Source organism: Petromyzon marinus, chromosome 10 (assembly GCF_048934315.1).
Source record: "Petromyzon marinus isolate PM22_M1 ecotype Great Lakes invasive population chromosome 10, UKy_Petmar_22M1.pri1.0, whole genome shotgun sequence".
In the NCBI taxonomy this organism is placed as follows: domain Eukaryota; kingdom Metazoa; phylum Chordata; class Hyperoartia; order Petromyzontiformes; family Petromyzontidae; genus Petromyzon; species Petromyzon marinus.
Window position 1 is genome coordinate 1,965,844 of NC_133676.1, and position 18,518 is coordinate 1,984,361.

The 18,518-nt window shown below is 46.2% G+C and overlaps 2 protein-coding genes across 3 annotated transcripts; one reads left to right on the forward strand and one right to left on the reverse strand.

Annotated features, from left to right (window-relative positions):
• Positions 1-1,390: 1,390 nt before the first annotated feature.
• On the forward strand, positions 1,391-15,033 carry NSUN6 (NOP2/Sun RNA methyltransferase 6). 2 transcript variants are annotated; one of them, XM_032951849.2, is made up of 12 exons: positions 1,391-1,619; positions 2,417-2,518; positions 3,320-3,475; positions 4,723-4,808; positions 5,925-6,034; positions 9,285-9,441; positions 10,240-10,321; positions 11,430-11,549; positions 12,866-13,007; positions 13,607-13,755; positions 14,130-14,255; positions 14,410-15,033. In XM_032951849.2, the coding sequence occupies exons 1-12, from the start codon at positions 1,425-1,427 to the stop codon at positions 14,632-14,634; spliced, it is 1,650 nt and encodes a 549-aa protein (XP_032807740.1). In that variant the 5' UTR covers positions 1,391-1,424; the 3' UTR covers positions 14,635-15,033. The 2 variants fall into 2 exon arrangements, with proteins under 2 accessions (XP_032807740.1, XP_032807741.1); XM_032951850.2 differs by having other exon boundaries at positions 1,614-1,751.
• A 741-nt stretch (positions 15,034-15,774) lies between these two features.
• On the reverse strand, positions 15,775-18,518 carry LOC142924200 (uncharacterized). Its single transcript, XM_076066019.1, has 4 exons — positions 18,371-18,518; positions 18,131-18,226; positions 17,317-17,493; positions 15,775-16,647 (listed from the first exon to the last, which is right to left on the reverse strand). Exons 1-4 carry the CDS (start codon positions 18,401-18,403, stop codon positions 16,312-16,314), a joined length of 642 nt encoding a protein of 213 aa, XP_075922134.1. The 5' UTR covers positions 18,404-18,518; the 3' UTR covers positions 15,775-16,311.

The window sequence follows — 18,518 nt, forward strand, 5'->3', positions numbered from 1 at the left end:
CGGAGACATGGCGGAGAAGCAGGCCCGAGAGAGCGGGGTTCCGTCACAGAGGGATAGAGGGGACGTACCGAGATGGAGTAGGGAAGGGGGCATGGAAAAGGGGGCCCGAAGGACACGTGACGCTGGCCCCGGTTCCGTCGAGAGAGACCGAGGAGAGAGTGTGGTCGGAGGCGGAGCGAGGCCACGCTCGGGAGGATAAGAGGGACGGGGCCGGAGCGATCGTGGTTGTCGGGGACGGGGAACTCAGGGAGCAGGTTGACTTGGGGGTCCGGGACGCATGGGTCGTCGGGGAAGTTAAGGGATAGAGACCCATTGGGGTCTAGAATAACCCCCCAGTGTTGTTAACCTGTAGCCCTGTTTAGTTATTAATAAACCGTGGTGCCTCCAGACCTGAGTGTGTCTCTCGTGAGTCATACACTACACAAGCATTTATGGGATTTTCTAAGGTGCAAGAACTCCCAATGGCCAGCTTCATATAACATTTGGTTTGACAAGTGTAGTCGATGTGGTTGCAAATATCAACTATCGAACTCATCATACCGTGGTACCAGAGCTGAGTATACTTGCCGATGACTGGTACCGGTGGCCTCTATGGAGGAGGCTCGTGAAGGACGCTCCTGGGAAATTGGAGGCAATCGCCCTTCAACAACAGTGGAGGGCAGAGGAGCGACACTCACAGGGGGCAGAGCACGGAACGGTGAAAACGTAAGGTGGCAACAGTGAGGTGCAGAGTTGGTGCATCTGCCAGTCATCTCAGCCCATAACACCTGAATCTGACCCATGACCTGCCAGCAGCAAGCCTTCCATACGTGATGTGACCTCAAAGTTCACCGTCACTTAGCGACGAATTCCGCGTGTTGGGCGTTTCCATCGGTGTGTCACTATGACCTGCAGTACAGGTGAGACAGCATGGCGAGTTGTTTTTAAAGGTGGGTGGGGGCAGTGCCGGATCATCCGAGGAGCAAAAGTAGCATATGCCACGGGCCCCGCACTTTCAAGGGCTCTGCGCTAAATATTTTCTAGCTATAAATTCTGGTTCAGTGATTCTGCACTTGCTCTTACTATAGTACTATACTGCCTTCAATTGTTATGAACGACTGGGTGTTTGAGGTTAGCGATTTATCGTATTATCTGGCTTTATAGCAAATGAAAAAATACAATAACTTTACTATGCAAGTAAAAAAATGTGTGTTTTAATATTTGTGTGTTTTTTTTTAATTAACGGCTCTTTATAACATATGCTACAGGCCCTGCACGAGCTTAATCCGGCACTGGGTGGGGGTGCTTTGTGACCTGCAGCGAGCAAAACTCAAGGGAACTGCGGCGACACGAACAAAGCGATGGACCACATCGTGAACAACTGCATCATTCTACACCCGCTGCCCGGCGGACTGGGCATCGTTTGTTGTCTCTTGTGAGCCGTCATGGCTACGTGGCTCACAAACTCCAAACGCGGGCGCGCAAATTTTACGCGAGCTTCAACGCGCGCCAAGAACGACGTCGCCACCACGGGGTCGCATCGATCCGATCCGCGTGGATCGCGAATCGCGAAATCGCGTGGCTCGGATCGTCATGGCCGGGACGTCTGCTGGGCACACTCCCTCTCGTCGTCTGTGAAGGTGTCGCTTGGTCTTTCTTCCTTACAGTCACAGAGATACAACAACAACAAACATCAACCCCCGTGTTAAAAGGCTACACGGGGCCGCGGCCGCCTTTGTCTCCCCAGTGGCGATGTTTACACAGCGCCCCAGGTGCAGTACTCATTTGAGGCTAGCGGAGGCCCAGGGCCGCTTCAAAGCAGTCGTCACCGATGATGTTGGCCCTGAGCGGGAATTGAAACTCGGACCGCCGGGTTCGCAGCGCCAGCTCGCGAATTGCCACGCTCCCCACAGTCACACATCACTCCAGTAATAACCCCCCTTGAGTCGTAGATCCCCTACAGTCACACGGCGACGGTGATCCCCGTGTCGCCACTCAAACCTCCTGCGTCCGTGTGCCCGCCTCCCAAGGATAGAACCAAAGAGTATGGATCCTTGCAGTCACGAAAGCTTCAAATCTAGAATCCCAAGAAGTCAATTTGCTGGACGCCCTCGACTCGTGAGAGTGTCCGCCAACTCGGCGACACCGCCTCCTGCCACCCTCCTCCACAGCCACGCTGGCGGTAGTGTTTGTACGATGGACAAAGCGGTCTCCGTTGCACAAGGCCTGCTCGTGTGTCCCCCAGGTCTCTCCGCGTTTCTGTAGAGCGCCAGGGACGGCGGCCGCGCTTTCTTACGGGCCTGGTCCCGGCTGGGTACGCGAAGTCGGTCCCGGCTGGGTACGCGAAGTCTGCCCCGGCGAAAGGGCCTCGCCAATCAAGGCCCCGTGTCCCACCAAAACGGTGTTGGTGTAGATCGTGTGTGTGTGTGTGGTCCAGGAGCTGCACACCTTGCAGACGATGGAGGACATCACGGACCTGGAGCAACACCTGCCCAGACATGTCGAGGATTACCTGCGTGCAGACTACCTGCACCCAGAGGTACCTGCTTGGCTTCGGTAACTAGGTGCGGGTGGCAGCAATTTATTTGTACCGAGATCTGATTTGGGTTTTTTTCCATCAACATTCTTATCGCAGTGACCTGCACAGATTTTAGACGAGACCCAGACTCAATGAGAAATGTCCGCAGAGTTGTCTCGAATCTTGCCGACAAACTTGCAGGGTGTGATTTGTGCGGGGGGGTGGTGGGGGATATTTTTTAGTTTTTACAAAGTTGCTGAGCAAAGGCACAGAAACGTTAAGCTTCCAGCAACAAACTTCAACCGTGAAAGTTGTAAGAGTTAACATGTTTCTTGAACATTGATTAGAGACGATTGGAGGGAATTCGAAAGTGGAGCAGTGCGAGGGACGAAGCAGCGAAGTGATGAGACGAAACCGTCTGAATTGATGCGTGAGTGATCGGATGAGTGAGTTTTGTAACCTGCAATATGGTAGTTGAATACTATTAATCGCATTAAGAAGTCTGGTAGATCGAGTTCTCAACATGGGTGGAGCAATCAACGAGTAATGTTCACAGAAACAGTAGCCATGGTCGTAGCGATGGAAGAGTGATAAGGAGGTGACTGATCACCGGTGAGTGAGCGAGTGACTGGAGTGAATTAGTGTGCTGGATGAGTCATCACCCTGGTTGCTTTACATTGATTTATGTCAAGTGCCGCGAGGCAGGGTGCTCCAACTTTGTCTGAACTGTGCTTGAGAATGTCAGGCGTGGTAGGGTTGCGCGCGTGTCTGTCCGGGTGAGGTCTCGAAGCCACCCACCACGTCGCTCGCCCCCCTTGACAGGCTGTGCAGGCGCAGGGCGCCGATGTTGCCGAGCGGCGTTTCCGCGCCGTGCTGAGGCGCCTACAGCTGCCTCCGTCGTTCACGTGCGTGCGCTACAACTCGCTCCACGTGTCGCCGGCAGAGGCAGCCTCGCTCCTCGGCAGCCACGTCCAGCAGGTTACTACGGGGACACAAGTCTCCAGACTGCCGCAGAACAAAGGGCCCACCGCAGAACAAAGGGCCCACCCCAGAACAAAGGGCCCACCGCAGAACAAAGGGCCCACCGCAGAACAAAGGGCCCACCGCATGTTAAAAACCGGTCTAGAGTTTGCTTGCGTTGAACCAATGCTGCCAAAATATGTTGACTCCCAGAAGGCCGTATGGCTGATGGCATGTGTAAAAAATACTTATAATGTTTAATTGGGGGACAGATATGAACGTAACGTCTGCTTATTGATTGCACTATATATTATCCACAACCCTGATCATTATTTCCTGTTGTGTACGGTATTATATATAACAGAGAAGAATCCGTGCCAATACACATCTGGAATTTCATCAGCTGTGGTTCAAGCAAGCCTGACTCTGCTGATGAGACACTGAATGTTGAAACCGGTCTCGAGTTTGCTAGTTTTTAATCAATGCCGCTGAAAAAATACACTGCCAGAAGGGGGGGCTCATGGGTTGTCTAGAAAATATTTCTAATTTTATTTGGAGAGACGTCTGGGGGGGAGGGCTATTGTCCGCTTATTTATTGTTTCTTATATTCTCCACAATGACAATAATTATAATGTCATGTAGTATGGAGAGATACTTTATTATGCAAAATGAAGGGACTTGCATGCTAAATTGTACGTCATCAGCTACTTTCGATCCACTGCTGGATAAACGCCCCCTAAGCTGCCATCACCTCTGATGACCATGCAATGAAAACCCCTTGGAAATTAACTTCTCTTTTACATCCATAATATAGTTTTTTATATATATAGTTGCTGAGCACAGGGCCCAAAGGTCCCAAAAGTCAAGTGTTCAGCAATAAACAGCACCATTAAAGTTGTAATAAACGTCACACATTTCTTCAATTGAGCAACGTTATAGCAGCTTGGGAAAATACACCATAGGAGGGAATTCCAAAGTAGAGCGAGGGAAGAAGCAGCAAGGCACACTACTGTGACCTGCAGTGCAGTGGTTGAACACAGTGGATGATATGTAACAGTGTGGTACACTGAGTGGCGTTCACGGGAGCAAGAACCGTAGTAGCAGTGATAAAAGAGTGGTAAGGAGGCGACCAACTGTTGCCGGGCGAGTGATGAGTAAATTAGGAAGTCCTGAAGCATCGGTCAATGTGAGAGTGTGGACCACATCCTTGTTACGTGTCTATGGAATAAGAAGTGTTTGTTTTCTGGGTTGTTTGTCTATTTAAGCATGGACAGGTATGTGGAGGTGAAATCCCAGTGCTGCATCATCCACAAGTGCCAGACATTCTGCTTGTGCCTGTCTTAGAAACAAGGTGGGGTATTGTGAAACATTGCACTGCAGTCATTTTAGAATTTAAATCTAAACAATACATCTTGCATATTATGGTGCTTACTTAAATGCGTCAGCAACTTAAAGCGCCTTCCATCACATCTCTCAAGCAGCTGTCCCTGTGTGGTACAGGTGACTCAGAACTGGCCTGCAAATGGTCATGAGTCTGCTTGTAGAAGGCGATGATGGCTGTGTGTAATCCCATGAAGTGATTTGTGGGCATTTTTTTTATTTTGACAAATTTGGACCATTATCCTGGCATACAGTGCTCTACATGTTTCAAATGACGACACAGGATCTTTAATACTCACTGTTAAGCAGACGGTGCATATGGTATGGTCAATACAACTGCAGTATTAACCAGAGCAGCCTGCCACATTAAAACCGCATACCTCTACAACAAGCAGCGAACGCACTGCCGCTTGGCCATGTTGTCGCCCAACTTTTATATTTTGCTATTGTCTGTCACCTGTTTGTTCACATTATGCTTTGTACAAATCACTTCCTGGGACTTCTACTCTAATACCTATCTCTATTGTAACGGTGAGATCTAAAGTTTGTTTTTTCATCGCTGTTACCTCCTTTGATGTTTAGCTGCAGAATTAATCAGAATCATGGTGTGAAGGGCGATGGTTACTTGTCTCATACATTATTTGATCAATTATTACTATGATACAATGCACACATTTTTGCCGATGTTGTAACACTTGTCACTTTGTATTTCCCGCGCACCTTTTTTCCCAAGCTCCTATACTAACCTAGCTCAATGTAAAACACGTGTAAACTCTGTATCTCGGACAGCTTTTATGGTGCTGCTTTTTTTGCTGGCCGCTGGACATTTTTGCACCTTATGGTCTGTGCTCAGAAACTGGATTTTGCAAAACACAAGCAAACATCGTACAGTCACTGTGGAAAGTGTACCATGATTTTAAGCCAATATTCACACCCCCTCTGTATTCACTAGGGTATATTTTTTAATGCCGTTGCTGAGCACAGGTACAAAGGCCCAGAATGTCAAGCAACCAGGAATAAACAGCACCATCAAAGTTGTAATGAATAATACAGCAAGTCACTCATACTCTCATGTGTGGTTGTTTAGAGTGCAGCAAGAGCATGGACTGCCTCAGGTGGTGGTTGCGGTGGAGTGTGGGAACGCGGTGCTGCGAGGGGCCCATGTCTATGTCCCTGGAATTTTGGCAGCTCCTAAAAGTACTGAATGATATCACGTGTTTGTTTTATTATTATGAAACTATTACACCTGGAAAACCCCTTAAGATAGAACATCTCGTTTGCAAAGGTGTCCAGGCTATCAGTTGACACACACAACACACGTAATGCTACGTACACATATGCCTATACACTAAACACACGTATAAAACAAAGATCCCCTTTATAGATTTGAGGCAAGTGCTATTAGCACATTTGAATGCTAACAGCACACAATGGGTGGCTGGCACCACAAACGGCCACTTTTGTCTTGCCCATGGTGATGTTTACACACCGCACCAAGTACCCATTTAAGGCTGAGTTGACCTAGGGAAGGCTCAGAAACAACAGTCGATTGGGCAGGTCGCATGTGGTTGGACCAAACCACATGTGACCTGCTGATCGAGTGTGGGTATACCTCATGGTTGCACCTTTACACTGAGGGAAAAAAGTGTTTGATCCCCTGCTGATTGTGTACGTTTGCCCACTGACAAAGAAATGATCAGTCTATAATTTTAATGGTAGGTTTATTTGAACAGTGAGAGACAGAATAACAACAAAAAATCCAGAAAAACGTATGTCAAAAATGTTATAAATTGATTTGCATTTTAATGAGGGAAATAAGTATTTGACCCCCTCTCAATCAGAAAGATTTCTGGCTCCCAAGTGTCTTTTATATAGGTAACGAGCTGAGATTAGGAGCACACTCTTAAAGGGAGTGCTCCTAATCTCAGCTTGTTACCTGTATAAAAGACACAATCAATCAATCAGATTCCAAACTCTCCACCATGACCAAGACCAAAGAGCTCTCCACGGATGTCAGGGACAAGATTCTAAACCTACACAAGGCTGGAATGGGCCAAGCAGCTTGGTGAGAAGGTGACAACAGTTGGTGCGATTATTCGCAAATGGGAGAAACACTAAAAAGAACTGTCAATCTCCCTTGGCCTGGGGCTCCATGCAAGATCTCACCTCGTGGAGTTGCAATGATCATGAGAATGGTGAGAAATCAGCCCAGAACTACACGGGAGGATCTTGTCAATGATCTCAAGGCAGCTGGGACCATAGTCACCAAGAAAACAATTGGTAACACACTACGCCGTGAAGGACTGAAATCCTGCAGCACCCGCAAGGTCCCCCTGCTCAAGAAAGCACATATACATGCCCGTCTGAAGTTTGCCAATGAACATCTGAATGATTCAGAGGACAACTGGGTGAAAGTGTTGTGGTCAGATGAGACCAAAATGGAGCTCTTTGGCATCAACTGAACTCGCCGTGTTTGGAGGAGGAGGAATGTTGCCTATGACCCCAAGAACACCATCCCCACCGTCAAACATGGAGGTGGAAACATTATGCTTTGGGGGTGTTTTTCTGCTAAGGGGACAGGACAACTTCACCGCATCAAAGGGACGATGGATGGGGCCATGTACCGTCAAATCTTGGGTGAGAACCTCCTTCCCTCAGCCAGGGCATTGAAAATGGGTCGTGGATGGGTATTCCAGCATGACAATGACCCAAAACACATGGCCAAGGCAACAAAGGAGTGGCTCAAGAAGAAGCACAGGGTCCTGGAGTGGCCTAGCCAGTCTCCAGACCTTAATCCCATAGAAAATCTGTGGAGGGAGCTGAAGGTTCGAGTTGCCAAACGTCAGCCTCGAAATCTTAATGACTTGGTGAAGATCTGCAAAGAGGAGTGGGACAAAATCCCTCCTGAGATGTGTGCAAACCTGGTGGCCAACTACAAGAAACGTCTGACCTCTGTGATTGCCAACAAGGGTTTTGCCACCAAGTACTAAGTCATATTTTGCAGATGGGTCAAATACTTATTTCCCCTCATTAACATGCAAATCTATAACATTTTCGACATGCGTTTTTCTGAATTTTTTTTGTTATTCTGTCTCTCACTGTTCAAATAAACCTACCATTAAAATTGTAGACTGATAATTTCTTTGTCAGTGGGCAAACGTACAAAATCAGCAGGGGATCAAATACTTTTTTCCCTCACTGTACATTTTATTTACCCATATAATCTTTACCCTGAGGCCTGTGTCACCGAGCAATTCGGACGCTCATATGATCCTTATGGCGGTACCCCAGGGTACCAAATAATACAAAATGGCCGAGGCAATTAAAATATTTTATTTCTGGGACACTATTTTTTTCCAGGGGTGTACTTCACTCCGTGACTGGGGTAACCAATCAATCCGAAATCAGTGCCACACTCCGCCATGTCGAAACGCAGCGAGGACGATTGCGCTGAAACCCTGGACGCTCGTACGGACTGTAGTGGTGCATCGTGCACGGCTCGTCGAGATGAGTGGATTGCCGCATCGCCGACCATCAACAGACTAAAAATGACTGCATCACGGACATTATGCGAGGGCCGGGGTACTATGGTACCCCGGGGTACCGCCATAAGATTCATATGTGGGCCAGGCACTGCACTGCATTAAAAAGTCCACACTGGAATCGATTTTACAGTTCCTAACTTTCAGAACCGGTAATCCATTGTGGAAACGGTTACCGGTTATCACTTGACAACCATAGTTATAATGTAAAATTTTGAGAAAAAAGTTTTAAGTAAATGGTTTGTTAAAATGTTTTGATCTGTCTACTATATCTTACTAGTGGTGTCTTACTGGTACTGGTACAACACTCGCATTGGTCTTGTTTACAGTTTTAAGTAAATTTTGTAAAATGTTCAAATTACACCAGAATAGCTGCAATGGACACTAACCACCTAACAATCACAACAACAACAATTACCTATTTACCCTTGAGAGCCACGCTTAATCTTGGCCAGTAACAATTACGTTTACTTAATGCGTAGGTATTTGCAGCCTATGTTATGATTCTGAATTGATATTTGAGTTAGGCCACATACTTATCTGGCCAAATTTTTGTTTGGAAACCCTCCACCACCTGACATAGTAAAAAATTAATGCGCCATAATCATCTCAGCTCACCAGTGAGTTATAGAACAATTCTCACGAAGAAAATTAGAAAATTAGATTAGTTTTGCTTGAGACTGTCTTGCATCATCAGGAAAATCCAGTAAGTCAGAAAAAATCGAGAAGTCATTAATTTTTTTGATTTTATTAAACACTTGTAAACGTGGAAATTTAAATAGTTTGGCTATGTTGGGTGATGTAGGGTCTTTGGACACACATTTGGCCAGTCCTTTAGTGGTTTAACCCAAAAATAACATGTAGTCCCATCGTGCGCATGCGTTTGTCATTCCTGGCTGCTGTAGCCATGCGAGCAGGTGACCGCGTCGCCGTGTTTGTTGACATCGGTGGACAGTGCCGACGTGGAACCGTGAAGCCGTTGTGCGGACCCGTGCTGTTCGTGGGGAATGGCGTAGCCCGGTTAAGCCGGGCTCAGATATTCCTCAAAGATGGAGTCACCAGGTGAGAGATGGTTGCTGAGCACGCGCCCCAAAAATATCAAGCAACCAGCAGCAAACGTCACGATTGCCATTGCTTGTAGATAAAGAGTTAACACACGTGTTTTGAGTTGAGCAACGTTATTATGAAGAAGAGACGATGGGAGGGATTTCTAAAGTGGAGCCGTGCGAGGGAAGAAGCAGGGAAGTGTTGTGACCTGCATTGCAGTTGTTGAACATAGTGGATGAGACGAGACAGTCTGGTAGCTGTGGCTGTGAAATTTACGGGAGAAGTAGGGTTCTTTGGGCTAACCACTGCCATGATAGTGCTGTTTGTTTCTGGCTACTGAGACCGCTTCAAACCTATACTGGGAATTGCTTTGTATACCTCCAGTGTTGATTCTGTCTGCATCGTTCTCTTGAATGGATATCTCCAATCTAGTTGGTGCAACGTGCTGTTATTAATAAGTCATTCATTTTGGCCAGACCAGCTCTCCCTGTGCAGCACCGGTCTGTAAGTAGGCATTAGTATACCTGTTGTGTAATGCCAATTGAGTAATTTGTGAATAATTAATTAAATTTGGCAAATTTCAACCATGACGCCGGCACACAATGGCCTACTTGTGACGTCACAGGATTTTTTTTTATGTCCACTGTTAAGCAATCAGCATGTGGTATTTGTGGTTAGTACACACCGCTGTGTTAACCAGGGCTGCCTTCCGCACTCAAACCGTGGACCTCTGCATCAAGCTTGGAACGCGCTACCGCTGGGCCATGTCACCGCCCCATGGATGCAGCAATGAGTGTGAATCCGTGTGTGCAGTGGGATCGGGGTGAGCATGACGGAGCCGCTGTACTTTAGCCCATCCTTCGAAAACCTCCCACCCAGCATCTTCTTCCCACAGGTAAATATGTTCACACACACATACACTCGTTACTTGATGAGGGTATTGCCATTCTGTGGAATAGAATTAAAATCGTTCAAATCATTATTTTTTGTTTACATTTTTGGTAACCGCAAAAATGTCTAGTAACAAACCATAATATTAAATTTTGACTTAAAACTTTCGTGACTGCAGGAATTAATATTCTTGGTTCTTTCGGTAAGTCACGTAAATAGAAAAAAAACATAAAAAAATGAAAAAAGAAGATACAAAATAATAACATTTAAATTAAACATTGCAATAAATAAAATAAAAAATGTAAAATAATGAAAGCAAAAAACCCACGACGTTTTGATCGCAACACAAGCGGTCTTCATCAGGCGGAGAGAAGACCGCTTGTGTATTGCGATCGAAACGTCGTGGGTTTTTTGCTTGTATTATTTTCAATATTTTATTTTCATATTTTTATTGTGGGTTTTTTGCTTTTATTATTTTGAATTTTATTTTTTATTAAAATTGAAGTATTTTTGTATTTTTTTCTATTTACGTGACTTTACCGAAAGAACCAAGAATAACCATAATATTGGGTACCTATTTAACTTGAGAAGTGTAATGGATAGCACAGGGAACTTAGAAACCAGAGGTTTAATTCCATCTCTCGGCACGGCAGTTGACACAACGTTGCAGGTTCCTTAAATCCCTCTTCACAGCCTCTGTCCACCTAGCAGTAGATATGGGATCACTGCAGTCAATTGGTAGGTCGCGTGTGGTGGGGTAAAGTGTGGGTACGCCCACCTCTTCGAACACATCTGGTCAATGTAGAAGAGTAGACAAAACATACCTCTAGAGTTTGCTCCATAGCAGGGGCCCTTCTGCCCACTGTATCGTGAGTGAGCAATTGTGAGGCTGCATCTTTACCGTTGAACTGAGAAATGAGGGCAAATATACCACGGGGGGCGTTTATACGGCCATGTTTGCCAATTGGTACAGTGATTACTAGAATGACACTGGAATCAATTGCCGGTTTCCTGACTCGCGGAGCTGGTAATTCGATTCTGAAATGGTGACCGGTTTAGTTGTTAACAATCCTGCTGGTCGGTATGTGCTGTGAATGTTTTCCCTCTGCTAGAACCTGCCGTGCGTGCTGGCTGGTCACGTGTTGGACGTTCGCCCTGGGCTCAGGGTTCTAGACATGTGTGCCGCACCAGGAGGGAAAACCACGCATATCGCCACACTCATGGGAGACACGGTAATGTCTTGTCTCCTGTTTATTATGGAGATCATTATTATCCTTTTCATTTGGTTCCTCCCTCTCTGAGCTTGTGTTTCTACCCCTATACACTTGATGGAATTCAACATAAAGCAGTCACAGGTTGGTTGATGATCCAGCACTCCCTGATTCATTCAAGTTGCTCGCCCACTGGTGACCAATTGCCACCTTATCGCTCATCTATTGCTTCTACCATGGTTACCATTCCTGGGAACTTCATGAATTATTTCACTCATCTTGATTAGGTCAACCAGTCTGACTTTTGTCTCATCCACTACTGTTCAACCACCACCACACTGCAGAGCTCAACACTTCTCTTTCTGATTCTTCCCTCGCACAGCTCAGCTTTGGAGTTCTCTTCACATCAATTACATTTATATCGCGCCTTTCATCGATGATCTTAAAGCACTATACAACTTATTTTGCACCGTACGTAGCCAACTGTGCTTATCGGAGGTACGGGAGTTGAATAATATAATTGGAAGTGTATAAATAAATAATGTTCCTTGGTTCTCTCTTTAAAGTCACGTAGAAAGAAAAGTAAATTAAATAATGGCATGCAACGTTTCGATTGCAACACAAGCAATCATCAGGTACGAATGAATGAGAGAATCAACCTAGTAAACTTAGAAATATAATGCAATACAACACAGAGAGTCGGCTAACATAACAGTCAACACCCTACCTGGTTGATTACGTTCTTCCAAAGATTGCTAAATTTGAGAGAGTGACAAAACACAGACATACAGACACACAGACAGACACATAAGCAGAGAAAGATAACACAGAAGCACACAGAGAGAGACACACACATAGGCACACAGAGAAACAACGTCTCTGTGTCGAGGCCTTAAATAGAGAGAGGGTGGCAAAGAGAGAGGTGGGGGTGGAGAAATTAGCATGTCAATGAGAGATTTGGAGCTTTCATGACTGCAGGAAATACTAGAGCAACAACAGGAGGACACAGAGAGAGAGAAAACACTTAATCAAACAAACTTAGTAAAATTTGGAAATGTAATGCAATGCAACACAGAGAGTCGGTCAACACACAATTAACGCATAGCCTGGTTGATTACGTTCTTCCAAAGATTGCTAAATTAGAAGTTGTGTGAAATTTGAGAGAGAGACAAGACACAGACACGGAGACACAAAGACAGACACAATAATGTTGTTTGTTGCTGGCCACTTGGCATTTTGGGCCTTTGCACCGCAACTGTGTAAGTGACTCACTATGCCACACATGGAACGAGGAAGGAAAATGTTAATGTAAACGTGTGTGTGCGTGTGTAACACAGGGAGAGATAATTGCATTGGACAAGACAGCTGCCAAAGTACAGAAAATTCAGAACAATGCATCGCGGCTGAATCTTAAATCTATCCAGACATTTTGTTGTGATAGCACACAGGCCATCGCCTCTGGACCACACACCGGCAAAGGTACACAGCTTGGCAAAACGTGCAAATGAACTGTAATCTGACTGTGACATACAATTTTGCAGTGTCATCTTACCATGATTAATCCACCAGCACCTCATGGTCTTGTCATGCAATAATCCTTCCAGCACCTGCACGTGAAATGAGCCCAATGCTCTAGCTCCTCAGCGGACATCCATTCGGATGCGTTCCATTCCTTGGCTGCCACTCCGTTATTATTATTGACCATCGTCCCCTCCGACAACGTGTCCTGCCCTGTGGGCTTCTAAGTTGCCATCTGGTTTGCCATGCAAGTATAGCAAGTGGATTAATTTCCATCCGTACGGGGATTTTCACCGCCCATTGCATGCATGGGTTTTCTCCGGTTGTTCCTGCTTCCTCCCACTTGTATAAAACTCATAAATGGAGTTGGCCAAACATCCCAATATAGGGCCACAGAGCTTGGGCAATTGCCGATGCTGGTCCTGGTTACCTTCCTCTTGTCTGGTTTCCCACACTTCTGTGCGAAATCTGCACGTTTCAAATCCTGCAGCAGCATTTTGAGATGCGATTTGCATGAGTGACGCTACATACAAACATAATGTGCTTGCTGTGGTGGGTAGGTCACCCACCGTTCCCCGAGGAGTATTTTGACAGGGTGCTGCTGGATGCTCCATGCAGTGCGCTGGGGAAGCGGCCCTGCCTAGGCTTCCCTGCCTCCCTGCGTCAGCTGCAGTCGTATGCTCCCCTCCAGCGCAAACTTCTGGCTGCGGTAATTGTTGCCGCTGCTCGAGATGTGCAAACCACCCATGTTGAGAACTCGGTCTCCGAGACTGAATGTTTTGTCTCATCCACACTCTGTTCAGCTACCACACTACACATCAACACGCCCATTCAATCAACCACTCACCAATTCACTCACCCACTGAATTACGACACTGCAGGTTATGACACTACGCACTGGCCCACTTCAGAATTCCCTCCCATTGTCTCTTTTCCCAAAAAACCCGTTAACTTTTATTTATTACAATTTTGATAATACTGTTTGTTGCTGACCGTTTCACATTTTGGCCCTTTCTGTGCAGAGAAATTGTATTTTAAAAAATGTCAGCCACATTGTCGACTGTTATTGTGTCTGTCTCTCAGGCAGTGGCGTTATTGCGGCCAGGAGGGGTCCTTCTCTACACCACATGCTCCGTGGCATCTGCTGAAAATGAACGTCAGGTTGCCTGGGCATTGAGGACCTTTCCTCAGCTGCACCTCGTCGCTCAGGTAGTTTGCATGTAATCCTTTGTCTTCTTCTGACGTACAGCTGGATTCTGCGTGAACAGCTAAACTTGGATGTCAAGGGGCTGTGAAGTGTACGATGGCCATATTGATGTGTATAGGAGTATTCTGAGCTCTGTTTACATTTGGTTCCTTCCAGGAGCCTCACCTGGGTGGTCAGGGTCTGCCAGGAGCTGGTCTGGACCCTCAGCATCTGCGTCTGCTGCAACGTTTTGACCCTGGCAGTGAAACAGAGGATGGAGTCTGTGGGGTCTCAACCACTCCCCGGGCCCCCCATAATCTTGACCGTGCCATCACCGACACAATTGGCTTCTTCATGGCAAAGTTTACCAAACTGCCCATTTCCCCACAGTCGTTAATATAACTTAGGAGGCTTTTTTAGTCTTCTTCCCTGACATTCACAAAAATATGTAACTGTTATTTTGCCAAACGCAGGATACTGGACTGACCCGGTAAATCAGCAGTATATAGCGGGTGGCTCGCAATCAGGACGTTGCGAATTCAATTCCTGGTTGGGGGTTGATTCAGCCCATCATCCAACTGAGGTCGGTAAAATAGTTACCATTTTGTAGGGAAGTCAACAGTGGCAATCCTATTGATAGACTCACCCTTGCTTTAGGAATGTATAATTCCCACCACTGGCTCAGGGCTGTAAACAGGAGATCAGAACTGTCGCTTTGAATGAAAAATCACTTTGACTTTTTAACTTGCAGAAACACTGGTCTGTACATTTTTTTTTTCAATAAAGAACATTTAAATGCAATGCCATAATAAGAGGTGTGAGATTAATACTAAACATGTTTATTTTTATACGTACACTTACAACCTGCAGATTCTATGGACCTGACTGTCCGTCCCATTGGACATGATGTCCTGCCAGCCAGCAAAACTTTTTTCTCATAATGTTTCATGAGCAGGATGCCCATGAAATAGAGCCTGCCAGCTCATTGGGCTCTTTTTGCTGAAATGAATCAAACGTATCTCTATCTAAACAGGTTGGTGTTGGTCCACCACTGTCATGCATTTCCCTACAGACACTGATCCTGGAAGTGGGGACATGTTATACCCACATCACACAAAAGGGGGGTATGGTCCATGGACCAGCAGTTGGAGCACAAGTAACATATCTGTCCTTCCACGTAAAAAGTACTTTTTACTAATCCAATTGGTGACACGACCTTCCCTCTGGGAGAGCATAATTCAGCAGCATTGATTTAAGACAAGCAAACTGGGCCGGTCTCATCAGCAGAGTGAGGCTTGCTTGAACCGCAAGGAAACTCTGTTAGATAAATAGCATAACACTTAACAGTCTTACAAATCTGCATCCATTGAGAAACTTCTGCAGATCTGTAAACTTGCGGCAAGGACAGTTCATGAGAGACTAGCCCTGTTCATTTGCTTTAGATAAATGTTCTTGCTCATAACTGTCCAGTTTCAAGTTTTATTTTGATTAACCAGGTAAGAGCTCAAGATACAATGAGTCGTATTTGCAAGAGGTACCTGGGTCACCAAAATGACAAGCAATAACATAAAAACAAAGTACAGTACTGCAATGAAGCAATTAGAATCGGATCAAAGACAACTACATTACAGATGAAGTTGAAAATAGTACACACAAATATTAAATACTATATTTCCTGTAACGAAACTCGGCTCGGACAATTTGATTTTAAAAACCATAGCAAAGTTCAGTTACAGAAACATGAAAATGGGATTATAGTAACTTGCACCAGTGTGTAAACATAGAGGGACGTGTGTCAAATACAAGTGCAAGTGAAGTTATCGCACAGAATCGACAGCTCAGCATCAAACTGTGACTCAGACGGCAGACTATTCCAGGATACTTTTTAAGCGATGGATTCCAATTGTTTTAGACACGAACAGAGACCGAGCGAGAACCGTGTCAATGTTTTGTCCTGGCTACAGTGCACTTTAATGTTTTGGAGTGACTCAGCTTTTGAGGGTTTCGGTCCTTTGGTCCCTATGAGAGGTGAGAGGCAGTCGGTAAGTGGCCTGGCTGTTGCACGTGGCTGTGTACGTTTCAATGGTCATGGTGCCCGTGCGATTGGTGTTTTCTTTGTCGGCGGTGATCGTCCCTTTGTTGACTCCCCTTGTCTCCCGTTCTCTCTTCTCTGCCGCTGCCCACCTTGGCGTGGCCGTGCTTTGGCCGTTCTTCACACGAGTTCTGTGAACTCTTCTTATGTGCCGCCTGGCCCTTTACAATTTTCGAGGCATGCACTGGCTCGCAGGTCTCCTCGCCGTGACCCCCTCGCTCCGTCATCTTGTGGTAGTGGTTGGCGTGTCGCCGGGGGCTCGGCGGTGTCGATGTGTGCTCCCTGCTTGTTTGCTGTTCATGCTGGTTCGGAGGATATGGAGCCTGTGACATTTAACATTCGTTTCAGTGACGTTGGAAACTTAGGGTTGTCAATCAGTCACCGTTATCAGAGTCCATTACCAGTTTGAAATGTTAGGAGCCACTAATTTATTTAAGTTAAAAGTGAATCAGATTCACCGAGTGGCACGTGGGAGCGTACAAACCGCATGGCGTCGAAGTCACCACGTGGTGCATTTGTCCTTGTTTCCCAGTTAAAGGTGCAGCCCTGCAATCGCCGGCTCACGCCATTGCTGGCAGAAAGGTCTCCACTGGCGTGAGTTCTAGAGGGTATTTGGTCTACTCGTCAATGCTGGCCAGACATCTTGGGAATAGGTGGGTGTACCCACACTTAACCTCACCACACGCAAATTGCCGACAATGGGCTAACTGGGGAGTACCAATTTGTACTGCTGGGTGAACAGGGGCGGTGGAGTGGGGATTAAAAAACTTGCACCACAGTCAACTACTGCGCCGGGAGATAGCGTCGAACCGTCCGTTGTGCCTCTAGCCATTACCCCACGGCAACTCGTTACCCCTCCATGGACAATTGCCACCACTGGCTCAGGGCTGAAAACAATGCTCATTGAGCTGGAAAAATAAATTTGAATATGCATGGAAAGCCACGAGATTATAATTCTGTTAATGCAGAGAGTGACTCGCATGCATACTTACCACAGAGTGCTCGGGGTTAGACGGAGGTGGCATTGAGACTGGTATAGCCGCAACAGCAGCAGGGGTGCCGCTACCGCAAGTGGGGTGTGCAGCCCGCCAGTACATCTCCAAAAAATCAGCCAAGTGCTCGCAAGCCTCATCCAACTGGTTCTCATCCAGAATTAAGTCAAAGAGGTCCTAGCCATCAAACGGAGAAAGGAGATCTTGTCACATCAATATAGGTCCCCAAACCTATTTCATCATCACTCTATTTTAAGATTGTGTTACACTAACGTATCTGATTTTAAAATTATATCCTTACTGAAGGTTAAAAATAAAGTTGTTTAAACTTTTGACTTAAAGCATTCGTGACTGCAGGAATTCATATTCTTTGGGTCTTTCGGTAAAGTCACGTAGATAGGTTCAAAGAAAATAACAAAAAACTACGACGTTTCGATCGCAACACAAGCGGTCGTCATCAGGACGATGACGACCGCTTGTGTTGCGATCGAAACGTAGTTTTTTGTTATTTTCTTTGAACCTATCTACGTGACTTTACCGAAAGGCCCAAATAATTTGTTTAAACTGTCACTGTGCATCAACAAATGTATGCATTTTTTGCTGTTGAATTGTATTGGTGTTCAAAATTGCTGCCATTTGAGTACAGGTGCCAGAGGCAGATGCTGGGAGTTTCGTGGAAAGTCAGGATAAGCAGAACAGTTGTCCAGAATAGAACGTGACAGGTGAGTGTTGTAGATGTGATAGAATACAGCTGTGCTGAGTGGGTCATGTGTGCAGTATTGTGTGTGTCTGTGACGTGACGTGTCGTACACACCGAAGGACACTGTGCGAGTTTCTCTGCAGCAACCATCTGCATGTTGAGGTACTTGCTCTGGGTCTTTCCCCGTGACTTTATGAGCCTGTGCAGCACCTGACATGAACACAACGAAGCTACTCCGGCGAGCAATGGGCGACCACGTTCGGGTGGCAGGAATTTATTTCTACCGATATCTGGTGGTACTGTTGTGGTACTTGGCAGCACAGGGAGAGAGAGGTATTGGAGACAGCACATTACCTTGGGAGATGATATTTTGACGTAGACCAGCATGGGTGCGAGGCTGGAGTGTGCGAGCTGAGCCGGATGATTGATGGTGTCAGCATCCAGCACCACGAGCTGGAGGGTGCGAGCTAGCTCAAAGATTCGTTCAACCTCCCCCTGAACT

Coding starts and splice junctions, on each gene's coding strand:
- NSUN6 (XM_032951849.2), top strand. CDS start 1,425: ATGGCTACGTGGCTCACAAACTCCAAACGCGGGCGCGCAAATTTTACG. Junction 10,322..11,429: donor CCAGCATCTTCTTCCCACAG/GTAAATATGTTC, acceptor TCCCTCTGCTAG/AACCTGCCGTGCGTGCTGGC. Junction 13,008..13,606: donor TGGACCACACACCGGCAAAG/GTACACAGCTTG, acceptor TGTGGTGGGTAG/GTCACCCACCGTTCCCCGAG.
- LOC142924200 (XM_076066019.1), bottom strand. CDS start 18,403: ATGCTGGTCTACGTCAAAATATCATCTCCCAAG. Junction 17,494..18,130: donor AACTCGCACAGTGTCCTTCG/GTGTGTACGACA, acceptor TTTGATGGCTAG/GACCTCTTTGACTTAATTCT. Junction 16,648..17,316: donor CTAACCCCGAGCACTCTGTG/GTAAGTATGCAT, acceptor TAAATGTCACAG/GCTCCATATCCTCCGAACCA.